At 49.4% G+C, this 17,753-nt stretch overlaps 1 protein-coding gene across 5 annotated transcripts in view; it reads left to right on the top strand.

Annotated features, from left to right (window-relative positions):
* LARGE1 (LARGE xylosyl- and glucuronyltransferase 1) overlaps positions 1–17,753 on the top strand; it is a 384,477-nt gene that overhangs the window by 180,417 nt on the left and 186,307 nt on the right. For all 5 annotated transcript variants that reach the window (XM_084880160.1, XM_084880162.1, XM_084880159.1 and 2 more), the window contains 2 exons: positions 4,196–4,278; positions 15,720–15,843. In XM_084880160.1, the coding sequence (XP_084736286.1) occupies positions 4,196–4,278; positions 15,720–15,843 (207 nt within the window). The remainder of the gene's footprint in view (positions 1–4,195; positions 4,279–15,719; positions 15,844–17,753) is intronic.

Raw genomic sequence — 17,753 nt, 5'->3', positions numbered from 1 at the left:
CCAGGCAACCCCACCTTCCCATCCACCCACACACGTCCTTTATCCCTTGCTTCATTTTCTTCCCGGACTTCCCATCCTCCAGCATTCTCTGTATTTTAATTATGTATGCAGGGCATCCCATACATGTATGATGCATGCTCTGAATAATTATTCATTCCAATGGGTTAACTCTGAAAAGAAAGGAACGTCAATGGAGCTATCAGCTTAAAGTGTGTATACATTTTGGGGGACACCCTATTTGTTTGTTTTCTGTGTCCCCCAATGAGAATGCCAGCTCCCGTGGTGGTGGCAGGACGGAGTTGTTTGCTCACTGTTGTGCCCTCAGCTCCCACCATTGGGCCTGGCACACAGTAGGTGCTCAGCCCTCATTTGCAGAATGAGCGAGTGTTTGGTGAAGGTGTGTCAGATGTTTGGTTCAGGCCAGCCACGCAGAGGCCCTGTGGGTAGGAGCAGAGCATGCGACTACTGCGGTGGATCAGTATCGGGCGGTGTTTGGACAACACAGTGGCCTGAGCATGGGTCTGCCCTCCCGTTAAACTTTGACCCCAGATCCTCTCACCCATTCACGTGCTTTCCCAGAAACTCTCGGGTTTCTGCTCCCCCGGGTCATGCTCTTCTTCCTGACACAGCAGATCAGTCCTAAAGCAGGCGGGGATGTGCAGGGTGGAGGAGGGCATTCTCTCCTGGCTCATTTATTGGGGCCTTAACTGTGGGAGAGACACCCAGGGTCACCCCTGGAGGCTTGGCCCATCCTGGCCCCACACTGGGCCCTGTCGCCCCTGCAACTCGCCTGCCCCTTGCCGAGATGGCTTTGGCTTCCCCTGCAGTTAAGAGGTGTCCCCTTCTGATGTCTGCAAGGTTGAAATCATTGTGTCTGTTGGGTCCATCATTCAGTATTTGGAGCAAATAAAATTCTATCGGTAGTTTCTCAAGAGAGGAGAGGTGCCCAGGAAGAGTTTGTAAGATGATTTTAAGTGCCCCATTAGTGATACTTTATTTTATTTTAACAGTTACATGTGTGCTCTACTGAGGCAGGGTAGTGTGGGATTCCGAACTCTAACCATTGGCCACCAATTGCTGAACCATGGGACCTTGGACAAGGCACTTCACTGCTCTGGGTCCCTCTTTCTTTATCTTGAATTTCAGCATGGTCCCCAAAGAAATTCAGACCAAACTACAGGATGGAGACCAACGAATGGTGCCCCCGGCAAAAGTCATCAACACTCTACCCAGCCCTGTTGTCCTAGCAACACCATCCATCCATCCGCAGTGACCCAGCCCTAGACATGAGGAAAACTCTGCCCTCCTATAGAGGAGTCCCTGAGGATCAGAGAGGCTCAGTAACTTGCCCAGGGTCACCCAGCTGGCCAGAGGCAGAGCTGGGGCGCCTTCCGGCTCTCCTGGCTCCAGGGCTTTGTTCTTTGCACCGTGGAAGCCTCATGGCTTTGCCTTTCCCTCCCCTGGGAGAGGGAGGCAGGTGGAAGATGGGTGCCACCCTTACTGGTTTTGTACAAGTGATGGAGGGAAGGTATTCAGAATGGGTTCTATGAACTCCCCTTGTACCCTGTCAACATAACCAAAGCTAAATCTACTGAGTTCTTACCAGAGACATTTCTTTATTATTTTAATTTTTCTATTGATTTTTAGAGAGAGGGGTAGGAATGGGGGTGGGGGGAAGAGAGAGAGATGAAAGAGATAAACATCTATCAACTGGCTGACTTCTGTACGCCTCCTACTGGCCCACAACTCAGGCATGCGCCCTGACCGGAATCCAATAGGCCACCTCGTGGTGCACTGGATGATGCCCAGCCACACTGGCCAGGGCACCTCACAGTGCTTGAGACAGAGCAGTGGTTTCTAAAGTGAGGTCCCTGGCCCACCAGCATCACCTGGATGCAGGTAACCCTCAGGCCCCCTGGCCATGCCCCTGAATCGGGAGCTCCGGGGGAGGGCCCGCTCTCTGTGCTAATAATAAGCCTCTCGGGGATTCTGGTGCCTGCCAGAGTTTGAGGGCCACGGGCTCCAGGTCCTCAACAGCTCCTTGAGGGTACGCAGCAGGATGTCCCTGAAATAAAGATAGGAGAGGAAGACCAAGGTCCCCTTATGCTGTGTGTGCATCCAGTAGCTGAGTAAGAAGCTCACCACCTGCACCCAAGCATCTGGTCCTCTCAGCAGCCCAATGGCGCCCATTTTTACATCCATTTCGCAGATGACCAGTGAGGCTCAGGGACGTTAAGTGCCTGCTCCAAGGTCACATGGCAACACAGCATTGAAGTTGAGGCTCAAACCCAGGTCTCCTGGCTCTCGTTGGTTTTCATAACTCCCTCCTCCCAGCCTCAGTCCCCAGCTTCTCCGGCTGCCACATGACAGCATCTGCCTCCGCACCTGGCCCCTGCCCAGGAGGCTGCACCTGCGGCCCAGGATCCGCAGTGAGCCTAACTTTTTGCAGTTTCAAACCGGTTTCCCTTCTCACTCCCACTCCTGCCGTCCCCCTCATAGAAGACTGTTTCCCCTAAATAGTGCCCCCAGGCAGAATGCCCTGCAGGGTGTACCAGGCCTTCTGGGTCACTGTGAGATGGATGGATGGTGTTGCTAGGGCAACAGGGCTGGGCAGAGTGTTGATGACTTTTGCCAGGGCCACCATTCATTGGCCTCCATCCTATAGTTTGGTCTGAATTTCTTTTGGGACCATACTTATTTCCCCCGGCTGGCATATATGTGAAAACAGCCCCAGGGTTGTTTTTTTCTGTCACACTGGAAACTCCAAAAATTGCACTTGTCCTTCCTGAGTCCTTTCTAAGGGTCCTGAAAGTGACAGTGACGGAGCCCAGCAGCATTGGGAGTGAGCCGAGGGCACAGCAGCAGCTGTCCTCCCTGCGTGTCCGGGTGCACGTTCACGGTGTGCCAGGTGGGCAGAGCTCCCTGTTAGGGTGAAGGCGGGTGAGCAGGAGCCTCCCTGGGCCTCCTTAGAGAGCCTTGTGGCCACGTGTCTACGGAGTTTGTTGAGCTCCTTAAACTTGATCCGTGCAATTATCCACCCCCAAGTGTGGCCAGGGCTGCCCTCCTACTTCATTTCACTTTAGGGATAAGCACTATATCAGTCTGCAGGCTAATTGATTCTCTATCCATTGAGCAATACTGGTTAGGACATGGGAGCTGTTTGGAGAGAGGCCGGATGGCTGCCTGTAGGGGATGCCCTGGAGCAGGACTTTCCAATCTGGTCAAGTCCTGCCCATTTTATTATAGAAAAGGCTGACTGTAGGGCACCAGGCGGGAAACAGGAAAAGTTGCTGGCAGCAGAGGGGGCCGAGCCTGAGGGGCCAGCCCTGCCTGGTAGCAGGAGAGCTGGAAGAGATGAGTACCTCCATCGCCTGGAGTCATGGACAGCACACCAAGGCGCCAGGGCACCCTGTTTGGGAAGCCCGGTGCTCAAGGACATTCGTGCTGTGACTGGAATGTGCCGAGCACCGTATTCTGCTTTTGGCATTGTTCCTGCACATGCTCCATGACATTCTGCAGGACGTGTTATGCCTCTAATGTGGCAGGGAGTCACCTGACACTACAGCATTCGCAGGGTCATCTTAGGTTAAAGGACGGAGCCAGGATTCATTCATTCGCGTCTGGGGCCCTTGCTCTTGACTCCTTAGGTGATAGGCCCATCGGGCTCCCTTCAATCCTGCCAGGCTTCGGCTTTTTTATTGATATCCGGGCTGCGGTCCATACTGGCCCCTCTGCCCCTCTGCCATGTTATCAAGTTGACCTGGACCTGAGACATCTCGTGGGAACATTTCACAAGCTCTCGGAGCCACCCCTTCTCGGTCGGGATCCCAAGGCCAGCTCATCCTTTTGGGGCGTATTTTCTTTCCTCTTTCTGGTTGCCATCTGTCATCGTCTGCAGCTGGGGGGCAGGGAGCTCCCTGTTTGTCTGTTTGAGCCAATTGCCATGTCTCTCATCCCCAAAATGTAATTGAAAAGAGCCTTAATGGTTTCCAAATGATGATAGCTCCATAAACCGATTAAAAAGGCTTAATAAAACTGTCTCGAGTTACTTTCCAGAGCTGCAGCTTGTGTTCTTTGTTTTCTGATGATCCCAACAGGAAGGAAAGGCGATTTTTCTTTGTCGTGCGGTCGGAAGCCAGGGGAAGGCCCTTCTCCATGGATCTAACTGCTTGCCCTGTTTTTGTTTGCTTCCCAGATGATCCATGTTGCTATCGTCTGCGCGGGATACAATGCCAGCCGGGATGTTGTCACCTTGGTCAAGTCTGTCCTGTTTCACAGGTGAGTGCGATGTCTCCATTCTGCAGGCGTGGCCATCTGCCTGTGTGTGTTTCTGGGGGGAAGGGTTCAATCTGAGCACCCTTTCATCAGACATTCAAGCTGCCATGAAGATTTAACTTTTTAACTTTTGTCTGAGATCTTGGGAAGACTATCTATGTATATAGGAAGGCTAATATGCTAAGTGTTCATCTGACCGGTAGCTATGACGTGCACTGACCACCAGGGGGCAGATGCTCAATGCAGGAACTGGCGAGCTGCATTGACTTGGCAGCAGCAATTCCTGGATGACGAAACCAGCCTGAAACCAGAGAGGAGGGAGCCCGATTCCTTCCAGGGGCGCGCAATTCCACCATCAGCCATGGGTTATGTTGTTGCCAGGGCACTATAGGCTCTGAATCTGGTTTACTGCACACTTGCATTTGCATTCCACACCCTGATCAACAGCAACTTTACAAAGTGCCCTCTTGCCCTCTGGGACTCCTCGGGGGATGCTGGAGAGCTGGTTTTGGCCCGATCCTCTCAGACCAGGCCGAGGGACCTCACATGTAAAAGGGACCTCACTCCACAGATGCTCGTCAAGCCACAGCACCACCCTAGGTGTGGCTGGCCCCCGAGGGACTGTGGGAGATTGGCCCCAGGGCATATCCAGCTTGTCTTGCCCAGTCTGCCTGTTGGCCACCTTCAAATTAATTTCCTTTCAATGTGCATGAATCCGTGCACTGGGCCGCTAGTTGTGTTAATAATGTTTAATAGTAGCACAGTTATTGTGCTGTCTCACAGTGTTTAGCATTGCAGCTTTTAGATCTGAAGGGACCTTAAAGACATCCCAAATTTTATACTCAAATTGCCTGACGGTCACCAGATCTCTCTATCTACATGTCCTTGTTGCCAGGTTGTGGCTGAATTATGTGTGTTGCCCCAAAACACTTTATCTGTTGGAGTCCTAATCCCCAGTAGCTCAGAATGTGACTGAATTTGGAGATAGAATCTTTAAGGAGGTGATTCAATTAAAATGAGGTCAATAGAGTGGACCCTAATCCGGTATGACAGGTGCCCTCATGGGAAGAGATTAGGACACAGAGTCACACAATATGAAGACCATGTGAGGACATGGAGAATACAGCATCTACAGCTATGACAGGAGGCCTGGGAAGAAACCAGCCCTGCCGACACCTCGGTCTTGTTTGTCCAGCCTCCAGACTGTGAGGAATTCTTTCTATTGGTGAAGCCACTTAGTCTGTGGCATTTTGTATGAATCTGTGGAATTCTGTTACGGCAGCTCTAGCAAACTAAAATAGGTTGGTTGCATTCTCTTTTCCACTGTAGCCCAACCCACCTCTGGCCATTCCTGACCTTTAGAGAGGCCCTGCCTTACCTGAAAGTGCAAATTCCAGCCTGCAGATGATACCCATGGCCCCAGGGGTCCGCATGGAACCAGCCCCATGAAGGACAGATGCCTCTGCCTCCGGGAGGTGCCCGCCTTCCTGAGTCATTGCTTCTCCCCCTTAAATTCCAGGCATTGGCCTCCACTCCCCCCCCCCCCCCCCCCCGGGACTTTCCTCTGTCCCTTCTCTGTCTTGATTGATACCTCGGCATACTTTCGGTCTATCCAGATCGAATCCCCAGTTCCAGCCAGTGTCATTGGCTCTGTTCAAAGAAGCTTCCCAAGGTTTGGATGAAGCTTACCCAGAGCTTTAGCCAACAGCGCACACATGTGTCAGGTGATAGGGTCAGGATCCAGAAGGTTCTCAGCAGTAGGAACAGTCACACAAAAAACTCTGCGTTCAGTTGATCAGAGATGAATGGATAGTTTGATGCTAGAATCCAACTGTCAGTGGCATCAACAGAGACAGGAGAAATGATGGACACCCAAAGCGCTGCCGACCCTGCAGGAAACAGGGTTCATCTTGGGTTCAGCCCCCCGACCAGCCCATCTATTACCAGGGCCTCAGGGTTCTCCCTTGAACAACTTTTTCCTCTCTATCCTTTCCTCTCCTCCCACTGTGACTGGCAGAGTCCAGGTATGCTTAGTCTCTCTGGCTCTTGTTTCTCCCATCTCCCCACAGCCAGGGGGTATTTCAGACACGCAAACTTGGCTTCTCAAAGCCCTGCATTGACTTCTTCTCATCCAGGGGAGAGAACTGAATCTCTTTACAGTGTCACACAGACCATCCGGATCGGATGTCATCCCCAGCGGTGCTCTCTCTCTCCTCCCCTTGCTGATACTTTACGCTCCAGCAACGCTGACCTAGTCGCACCCCCACCTGATGCAGGTGTGCCCAGTGTGCCCTGCCTGCTCTTTGCCCTCACTCAGCTCTGTCTGCCCGTTTCTCCCCTCTTTCTTCCTTTCTTCCCACCCTAACTTGCAAACTCGCCCTACTCTTCAATACTCCGCATCATTTCTACCAGGCAGCCTTCCTGGAGGTGTAGGTCTAGGTTGGGGCGCCCCTCCTACCAGCCCAGAGTGCCCTGTGCATCTTTCTGCTCTTATTTTTATTACTTTGTATTCATCGACTTCTGTTGTGTCTTTTGTAGTAGAGTGTGGGACTTGTGGGGACAGAGTCCGTGCCTTATTTTTTCTGTATTTCTAGTATCTTAGCCAAGTCCATAACACACATCATATGCTCCATCAACTGAATCTAGGGGACTGCATTCAGAAAGAACCTGAAGATATATTTATTTTAACCGGTTCACGAATATACCTGCCTCAAACCTAGTTCAGTTTCACATTTATACCACCGTCTTCCTGACTGGTTTTTAGCAGGTCATTTGAACTCTTTAGACCAAGCATGTCAAACTCAAAAGGCTAACACAGGCCAAATAAATGAGGCATGTGGCCTGTGGGCTGCGAGTTTGACTTGCTTGCTTTAGACATTAGTTAGTTCTTGTCTCAGTTCACTTTTGCTGCTGACCAACTCACCCTAAAAATTACTTGATTGAAAAGAACATAATTAGCGTGGCTCTTCGTACTGACCTCACCTGGATGGTTCTTTTGCTGTCCATCCCCCACCCACCCCCCTCCTTTATGTGCCTGCAATCAGCCAGCAGGGTAACAAAACATCCATCACTGCCTCCTGGCGGGGGAGGGGGTTGGGAGAAGCCAGCAGCCATGATCCTTACACCCTCAGGGGTGGGGCTCTCAGCTCCTCCTCATCGCCCTGTTCAGTTGGCATGGTAACCTCAGAGAAAGGAAGGAAGTGGAAATGCCAAGTGGGGCTCTACCCCACATCTCCTCACGTGTGGCAGGACGCCCCTCCCACACCGCCTGGCTCCTGTGTGCTTTCTGAGACTCCGCTTGGTTCTTCATCTTCATCGGCCACTTGCAACCAGGTGTTTCGGGGCCTGAGCATGGAATTCGATGAGTGGTAATCAGCCTTTGATGCATTCATTCCTTCTCTCCACTAAAGAACTCCGGTCCCTCCCTATCCGGGGGAAAAAACAAAAAAACACTCTTTAGAGAAGCGTATTTGCATGACCACAGACAGTCCACTGTTATTTTTCAAATTTATGGCCAGTTTTCAGGTCACAGTAAATATTATTGCTGTTGCTTTAGCTACAAAACCCGATAATCCCGAAAGCTGTTGAAATGGTGAGAGTTCTGTTGAATGCAAACTTATACTCCTGTGGTAACGACAAAGCACCGTGTATAATAGAAATGTAAATGGAAAAGCAGCAGTGGTTGCACCATCAGGGAGGTCTGGAGAGTTGAGAAAGAAGCACATATTCCTGAGGTTTATGAAAATCCTGCACCCCAAGTCAGTGACCAAATAACCACTTCCTCCCTCCCACCCAAGAAATCCCACCAATGAGAATGGTTCTGTGCATTGACAGGCAGGGGCTCGTGAGGTTAGATAGGGAGACAGCAGGTTTTCCGCTTAGAAAGCCCAGCTATAAATAGCTCCCTTGCCTCAACAACACGTTAAGGGGATTAACGCACACAGGATGATAAAGCTCTTTGACAAACCAAGCACCTGCTAATGGAAAGAATAATATAATAATAGTGGGGCAGGGAGGCGCTTTCGGCTTTCGCTGTGAATTACAGTAATTAGATTTGTTTTCCAGACGAGGTTTTCGGCAGATTTTCATGGAAGGCTTGCTTTGTTACTTGAAATCAATGTTACTTCTGCAGTCCGCCCGCTGACGGTAGGCACGCTGTGTTATGAAAGGTAGGGAAAGAGTGATACGGACACTCACACACTGAAAACGGCTATGGCAGCTTTTTGGAAAGACATGTCACAGCATTATGCTCAAGACCATGATCTGACATGACTGAGTTAGGAGCTCTGTCTTAAAAGGCTAATCCTAATGCAAATAGGCTTTTGTGAAATATTACTTATAGTTAGAAAAATTTGAATAGCACTTATAAACAGTAAGGTCAAATAAATGGGACATCCTATGACACTCAACCACATACTTGGTTGGCTTCTAGAAGGAAGTCATAACATAGACATAAATAATATTTTATGATACAAAATAAGTGACAGCAGAATTCAAAAACGTATGCATGCCCTAGCCCCAGTGGTCGGCATACTGTGGCTCTCAAGCCACATGCAGCTCTTTGGCCCCTTTAGTGTGGCTCTTCCACAAAATGCCACGGCCTGGCCATTTGAAGAAGTGGCGTTAGAAGAAGTTTAAGTTTTAAAAATTTGGCTCTCAAAAAAATGTCAATTATTGTATTGTTGATATTTGGCTCTGTTGACTAAAGAGTTTGCAGACCACTGCCCTAGCCAGTTAGGCTCAGTGGATAGAGTGCCAGCCTGTGGACCAAAGGGTCCTGAGTTCAATTCTGCTCAATGGCACATACCTTGGTTGTAGGCTCCTCCCTGGCCTGGGCCCTGGTCAGAGCGCATACAGGAGGCAATCAATTGATGTTTTCTCTCACATTGGTATTTTTCCTGTCTTTCCCTCTCTTTTCCACTCTCTCTAAAAAATCAATGGAAAAATATCCTCGTGTGAGGATTAAAAAAAAACAAAAAACAAAAACACAACAAAAAGCAACAACATATGCATAGTATCATTCCACTATATAAACGTGCCCCATGTCCACAGATACACATATTCCTGGTGTAAATACAGGGGGTAGAAGACTAGCAGAAAATAAATTTAAAAATGGAATTTTTTTGCATGTGGTAGTTGGGGGCAATTTTGCTTTTGTTTTCTCTTTACATTTATTTTGGTCATCTCAGTATGCAGCCTCTATGGTGAAGAAAAAGCTGGGTGAGAATATAATAGATTCAAGATATAGGGGAACAAAGGTTAATGTAACAGAAAGCAGCACCATGTAAAGTCTTTGTCACCTAGCTGGAAAGATGGTTAGAGAAAAATATGGAGAAGCCTGTAACTTCAATCCCATTTGCAAATAAACTGGGAAATACAGCTGCTCTTCAAGGAAACGGCGCTTTTAGCGAGCTGAGGAAGAAAATATTTATTTAGTAACTTACGTGTTTACCTCCTGGGCAGGAAAGTTGGCCAGCTTGTAAAAATTTAATATTTGCTCGCTGGGATGATCTACTTACTCTCACACTCAGCAGTCCTGTTCACAGGAGGGAGCGTGGTGATTCCCTCCCTGTGCATATCAAGCAGCTGGGTTTTGTTTGGGGTTGTTGTTGTTTGTTTGTTTGTCTTAATTTCACATGTGCCCCTGAAGACCATGGAGGCTGTAACAGCATATTCGTGGCCAGTCTCTGCCTCTGTCTCATTGCTTATTCAGGTTTACACTTACTACAGAAGCAGTTTCCAGACTGTGAAGGGAGGAACGAGGGTTTGAATAAAGCCAAGAACCAGAGCTAGATGGGGATTCTTTCTGGTCTTGCCATCTGTGAGCTGGGAGCCAGGAGGCAGGTCATTGTACTTGGAGCTCTGACTTGTCCCAAAGCTGTCACTGAGCCTGTTTTGACTTCCAGAGGGGATGCTCTGTATGAAGCATCCCTGCATTTTTTTTTTTTTTATTTAACAAACAGGAATGCGTCAGGCTCTGTTCCACGTGTTTTTCAGATAGGAGTGCATGGGTTTCTTTGAGGTGGATGCTGCTATTGTCCCCATTTTACAGTTGACGAAACTGAGGACCAAGATGTTAAGTCAGTGCAGAGAGGATGGGCAGGGCCAGGTTTGATTCCTGTCAACCTCGCTTCAAAGTCTGAGCTTTCATTCAGGGGAAAAAAAAAAAAAATTAGTTACCATTTTGAGTATCATTTTTCATTTATCATTGGGGGGAGGGCATGTAGACATTGCTATCATTGTTGTGATTCTTCATAGTCGCCTTCATCCTCTCAGGTGGGTATTTTTGGGGAACTGAGTATGAAATGGAAGTTTTAAAGGCCTGGATGACTTAAGACATTACCATGGAATAAAGAAAAGAAAAAATGATAACTACAGGAGAGGATGACTGTGTTAATTGACTCGATTGTCATGCTTGGTTCATAATGTATACATAATGAAGCCATCACCTTAAATGCTTCTATTTCATGTTCACCTTAAAATATATATAATTTTTATTTGACAGCTATCTATATAAAACCCTAATATGCAAATCTACTGAATGGCAGCAGACGACTGGTCGCTATGATGCGCACTGATCACCAGGGGGCAGACGCTCAACACAGGAGCTGTCCCCAGCTCATAGGCCCCCACCAGCATCAGCAGCGGCAGGGGGTGGAGCCAGCAAGCGGGAGGTGCTAGGCCAGCCAAGGCAGGTGCAAGTGAGCTCCCTCGCCCCCCATCACCCTGCTGGTTGCCCTGCTGATGGGCCCTGATCACCGGCCAGGCCTAGGGACCCTGCCTGTCCACAGATTTCTGGACCGCGTCTCTAGTAGCTCAATAAAGTTAAGAATGAAAAATATGGTCAGGGTAATACCTTTAAATGGACAAGAGAGCTTATGCTCTGTGGTTATGCACATGCACATGAAATCAGAGAACGAACTTGTGTAGGTCAGATGCCAAGCATCACATATTTTTATTTGACCATTTTATTAGACTTTCATCCCAGTCCGGTCAAGAAATGCCATTATCCCCATGAGTGGATGAGGGAACCGAGGCATGTAGAGGTGAAAGAGCTTGTTCAAGCTCACTGGTAAGGGATTCTCCTGGGATTTCAACCTTTCCTCTGCAAACCCTAGAGTCCATGCTGCTCTTACTACAATGGAAGCCTTTGGAATTTTCTGGAAAGTGGCTTTGTTCTTCTCCCATGGAGAGCTGTTCTGACATGAAACTGGCTTGTCCTTGAATCACCCCATGTTATCAAGGCCACCTGTCCTCCCTCACCCTAAGACCTCTCACTGGAAAAAACCTCATCTGGCTGCCACGTTTTCCTGCAGTGAGTTCTGTTACACCTCTAAGTGCAACAGATTCACTGAGCCTTCAGATTGCCATCTTTTTCCCTCTCCAAATTGCAGTTCCATTCCCGACTTGATAATTAAGGATTATTCAGCTCAGATGTCCCTGCGCAGTTTAATATAAACAGACCCTGGGTTGCCTTGCAGGGGCCCTGGCACATTCCTGACAGGATAAGGAAGGAAAGGTGAGGAGAACCCTGAGGTTTAATCACCTCTGCCTTTTTGTGTTGCCGTATTTATTGCATCCCGCCCTGGAACAGGGGAGCGATGGAGGCGGCCAGAGCTTCGCTGATTACCAGCCGAGTGGCAGGCCCTGCTGAAGAGGAGGCACGCACTCGCTCGCTTCTTTGTTGTAAAAGCTCTGTCTTGTTTGATGTCTGCAGCAATGTCTGTGCATCTGAACCCAAGGAAGCTGTCTGGGGCCCACACTGCCTGCCTGTACCGGCAGGAGCCTCTTCTCCTTCGTTTAAAACAACATTCCCAAAAATGCACATATAACCGGTGACGGGTATAAAAGGCTATGTCAGATGTTGTATAGATATAAAATTAGGTCGCATTGGAAAAAAGATGGAGAGAATTAATCCCTTTCGGATTCTTGTGAATGAGACCTAACTGTCATTAGTGGATGGAATTCACTTCGGTATAACTGTGTCCTTAGCCTCTGTTGTGGCATCTCCCTCATAAGAAAAGAGAACAGGATGGGGACTTGGCCTTGGACTGATCTTGGAATTTGCAGGGCCTTGTGATTAAAACTGGTGTTTACCTTGTGAGTTAGGAACCGGATGTGAGACAAGACTCAGACGTGACACAGGGAGAATGGCATGTCACCTTCGTTGTTTTGAACTCTGGGGTGTCCTTGCAAATGTGGGCAGGACCAGGCTCCCGCTTTGGCCCTATGAATTGGGTTGACCTTCTGGTCAGAGGCCAACTGGACCGTTATGGGCCTTCCTCACCTGGGCAAGCCCCTGAGTGCACAACAGCACAGCCCCCCGAGGAAGAAGTGCAAAAGTGCCAGCCCACCAGGCTGACTCCGCTCCCAAACTTACTATTCGGACCGTCACTCCCCCTCTCAGGCAAAGGAGGAAGTATTGGGTTGTAGCTCACTTACTCTAAAATTCACTTTTTAGACGTGTACACTTGGTTGGTCTTCAGTGTATTCACAGTTGGGCAACCATCACTGCTATCTAACAGTAGGCCATTTTCATCATCTCGAAAGCAAATCCTAACACCCAGTAGCAGTCACTTCCACCTCTAACCCATGATGCCACAGATCTACGTTATCTATGGATTTGTTCACTCTGGACATTTCCTAGAAATGGAATCATACAATATCATTTAGTCTTTTGTGGCTGGCTTTTGTCACCTACCATAATATTGTCAAGGTCCATCCATGACATAGCACCTGTCAGTACTTCGTTCCTTTTTCGTTGTTCAATAATGTTCCTTTTTATGGGTTACCGCTTTTGGTTTATCCATTCACCAATTGGTGGCCATTTGGGTTGTTTCCAAGTCTTGACTTTTGAATAATGCCGCTATGGAGATTTGTATACTAACTTTTTACATATGTTTTGTTTGTTTTAGGGCAAAGAGACTTTATTTTCTTATTAAACTTAGTGGAGGCCTGGTGCACAGATTCATGCACATTGAAAGGAAATTAATTAGAAGGTGGCCTGCAGGGCAGGACTGGGAGAGATGGAATGGAGACACCCTGGAACTGCAATTTGGAGGAAAAGAAAGAGCTGGTGATGGCAAGGCTCAGTGAATCTGTTGTACTTAGAGGTGTAACAGAGATGGCATGGAGACACCCTGGAGCCAACCTCCTATGGTCCCGCCCCAGCCACCACACCTGGGGTGGCACTGTGGCTCGAAGGGCATCTGTGCAGTGAGTGAAGTCGCTTTGGCAGGTGGGGTCCCTCCGCCTGGGCCTAAACCAGCAGCCCAATATCCCCCGAGGGGTCCCAGAGTGCGAGAGGGCACTGTACAAAGTTGCTGTCACTCTGCAGCTCCTGCGTTGAGGTTCTGCCCCCTGGTGGTCAGTTCACGTCATAGCTACCGTTCGGCCGGTCACTTAGGCTTTTATATATTTAGATTGGAGTCACATTGGTTAATAAGATCATATAGGTTTCAAATGTACCTTACTATGAATATGATCTATATTGCATTGTGTGCCCACCACCCAAAGTCAGGTCATCTCTGTCACCATATATTTGGCCCCCTTTCCCCTTACCACATTTTCATGTATTTTTTTGTACATAACTAGGAGTGGAATTGCTGAGTAACTCAGTAATAGTACCTATAGGCTTGTGTGAGGGGACAAGCTAGGACAAAATGAGCCCTCATGTAATATGCTGGGCATTTTTCTGGGGGCTGGAACATACCCATGAGTGACAGACCCCGGTCTGTCCCCACGGACGAGATGGTCCTGAACAAGAACTCCACAGTTAGTAACCTGGTGGGGTAGGAGGGTTGTGATTGGGCTGTCTTGATTCCAAGGGGCCTGTGGAATATGAAGGGGAGACCATCTGGTTGGCAGTGGATTAGCAAGTTAAAGCTCGAGGGAAACCTGGTTTCCATGGAGACTCCAGGAGAAGTGGTCTGGGCAATGCTCTCAGATGCTTTCTCCGGTGCCACCGAGAGGTGTGGCGGGCAGGACCGAGTTCTCACGATGAATCAGTGTCAGCACATGTCACCTGCACTGGAAGCCCCCATGTGCCCGGTTGAGCATTTTCACAGTTTTCCGAGGGGAGTGCATGGGGCACACTGGCCCCGTGGGCCATGCACACACTAGTTTTGCCCTAACAGTGAGCTAAGTGTCTGCAGATTTACCCTCCCTTCTGGGAAGGCACTTGGTACCAGAGGAAGGTCACGGAGGGACCACCTCACAGGAATGCTTTCAGCATCCTCCTCTACACGCCTGTTCCTCTTACCGGGGCTGCTGTGTCTCCTCTGTAGCCAGGTTAATGTCCCGAATCCCAGGAGTGATCGCTGCCTGTGGAGTTCCCCAAGCCGGCCTGGCTCTCTTCCTCATAGAGATTGCAAGTCTCAGATCCTTGGAGGCCCATACTCTATCCCAGCCTGCCAGGAAGTCTGTCCCTCTCTTTTCATCCTGCCCACTTATGTTATTTTACAGCACAATAGCATTTATGTCGTTCTTCTGCATCGAACTATTGCTTTGTGCCTGGTAGTCCCTCAAGAGGGCATATCTGCTCTTTATGAATATTCTATGTATGTTTATTGTTGATATGCATTTAGATGGCACTTATTTTAGTTAATTAGCACAGTGGCCTGATGAAGAGGAGTTTCCAACATTTTATAGAGGAAGCAGCAGGTGTGTGGAGGTATAGATGACTTAGGTGTGGGGAGGTATATACGACTCAGGTGTCTGGAGATATACATGACTCGGATGTGGGGAAGTATACATGACTTAGGTTTTGGGAGGTATATCTGACACAGGTGTGGGGAGGAATACCTGACTCAGGTGTGGGGAGGTATACATGACACTCGGAAGTCCGCACTCCTGAATGCCAGCTCTGGGAGTGAACCCAGCTTTGCCCTGTGCAGTGCTGGGTTGTGCTAGAGTGCCGCCTCTGTAAGGGCTGGCTGACGGAGGTGGGATGAGAAAAGCTGTAGAAACGTGAACAGCGAGGTACACTGATATCCAGTGACGAGCCCAGGTGACTCCTTCTGGGGTGCCTGGTTTTCTTTGGGAAAAAAACAAGCAGGAAACAGACCTCAGGACGGTGTGGGCTCCACCAGCCGGACTAAGGACGCCAGAAATAAGGGCCAGTCCAGGTGTCACACGTGCTCCACTGAGGACACCAGGAAACACAGGTGTCTAACTCACAGGTGCGGTGGTTGGCTCGGATGGTGTGTCTCAGGCCATTTCACCCGCCTGGTCTTTGTCGTTACCTGCAAGGCTGGGTTGGTAACATGTCTTCACTCCTTGTCGGCCCCGCCACCCTCGCCAGCGGGCACTGATTTGGTCTCATGCCTGATTTGCTTTCCCAGGTGCTGTTGGAAACCGGCCACTGGTGAGGGTGGGTGAGGGGTGAGGGTGTGCTTTTGGGGCTCAGTGCTCCCTGCTGACCCACACCCTGCCACTCCCCACAGGCGGAACCCTCTGCACTTCCACCTCATCGCCGACTCCATCGCCGAGCAGATCCTGGCCACGCTCTTCCAGACCTGGATGGTGCCCGCTGTGCGCGTGGACTTCTATAATGCTGATGAGCTCAAGGTACCGGGAGTTGGGGGGTGCCTCCCGGTCTCCTCGACTGGGAGCTCTTCTTGTTTCTGGTTTAGGGGACCTCAGCCAGGCAAAAGTCTCAGCTCCCCACTGGAAATGCCTGGGATCACTGAGGGTGCTGCCACCCGAGTCTGCTTTTGTCTTCCAAAGCCTTAAAGCAACCGCTTCCTTAGCTCACCGTGTCCATGTGTCTGAGCAGTTCTGGCCCCTCAGGGCATGGGAGGCTGGAAGCTGGACTCTGCATCTGGACTTAGCACAAGGCTGCCTGGAGGCTGGGAGCTCAGAGGCAGGCTGTGCTGCTCCCTCCCCCACGCCTCTCTAAGGAGGCTGCAGGTGGTGGGCCTGGTACTTATCGGGAAGAGATCTAGATTATAATCCATTGCCCAGTGAGGTAAATAAATGCTGAACTCTGCCTCCAATGGACCTGGGCTTGGATTCATGGATGTGGGTCACAGGACCCAAAGTGGATAACCTGTACCTTTGCTGGGCATGTTTTCTCACCAGAAGAAAGGTGCTACCATGCTCACCTCAGGAGGGATTAAGAGGTTCAAAGAAGAGGATGTATATGAATGTGTTTTAAAAGACTGCCGAGTAAAAATTAAGGACTAGAGGCCCATTGCACGATATTCGTGCAAGAATATGCCTTCCTTCCCCTGGCTTCACTCCCGGTTCCCCGGAAGCCTGCAAGTCCTTGCTCCTGGCCGCAGCACGGCTCCTGTAGCTCCCTCAGCCTTCCCCCTACCCCTCCTAGCAGGCGTCTTGCCCCTCCCTGATGCTCCTGCTCCATGCCTGCATATGCAAAGGAACCACCATATTTATTTGTGGGATCCCTTATCCACATCCTGTGTGGTTCAGGATGCCTCTTCAGGATTCTGTATTCTGGAGAAGGCCACACACAAATGAAAAGAGACTGGAAAAGAATTAATTTGGAAAAATAGGGGGCCAGGTGGGAGTCCACCTCTAAGGGGAGGACTACCCCTGCTCTGGCCTTTGGTATCCCTTTTTATTGAGGCTGTGGGAAACACCCATATCCTTTTGGCAGGAAATTCCAATAATAGACAATCAGCAAGAATTTACATATGATTAACAGGTGGAGGTTGCCTAAACTACCAAAGTCTCAACTAAACAATGAGTGAATAGCTCTGACCATTCAGAGCAATCAAGGTTGGCCAGCCTTCCGGATTCCCTTTTCACATTTAACCACTAGTGACAATGTTTGGTTTCCAGCATTTATTGGGTTAATTTGCATACTCACTCCTGATTGGCTGTGGGTATAGCGGAGGTATGGTCAGTTTACATGCTTGTCTATTATTAGGTAAGATTATGTTGTACTGTAGGGTTTTAGTCAGATGAGACTCATTTGATCCCCTCACTCCCTCGCTTAAAATCCTGTTGTGCCACTGTGCTTTCGTCAACATCTGGTTAAGATGTCTCTGCATATCCTGGCTCTGGACGCTCTTGTCATTCTTGCAAATTCACGGTATTACTGGTTCTCTCCGCCTTCTCTGCTGTGTTTCAAGCTTTGCTTGTGCTATTCCTTCTGACTGACATGCCCTTCCACTCACCTTGTCATCACTCCTGCTCACCCTTGGGAACTCAGATGCATTGCCACCTCCTTTCCCAGTTTCCCAGAGAAGAGGACACATTTTCTCCTCGCTTGTCCGTCCACTGCCAGTCTCGGACCTTCTTCATGGGGGCGGGGACAGGGCCCATCTGGTCCTTTTCTGTCGTGTGCTGCATAGTTGGAACCCCGTCGTGTTTGTGGGTTTAACAAATTGCTGTTGTTAGAGGAACGTGTAACTTTGCAGAAATGCGTGATGCTCTGTCTCCAGTCACCTTGGGGAGGACTCCACACCTAGGCATGAGGCGGATTCCAGCAAATTGCTTGTTCCAAACCTCAT

Source organism: Pipistrellus hanaki, assembly GCF_964339955.1.
Source record: "Pipistrellus hanaki genome assembly, chromosome: 3".
Taxonomy (NCBI): Eukaryota; Metazoa; Chordata; class Mammalia; order Chiroptera; family Vespertilionidae; genus Pipistrellus; species Pipistrellus hanaki.
The sequence above is the reverse complement of the archived record's forward strand: the minus strand, read 5'-3'. Positions and strand labels throughout refer to the sequence as shown.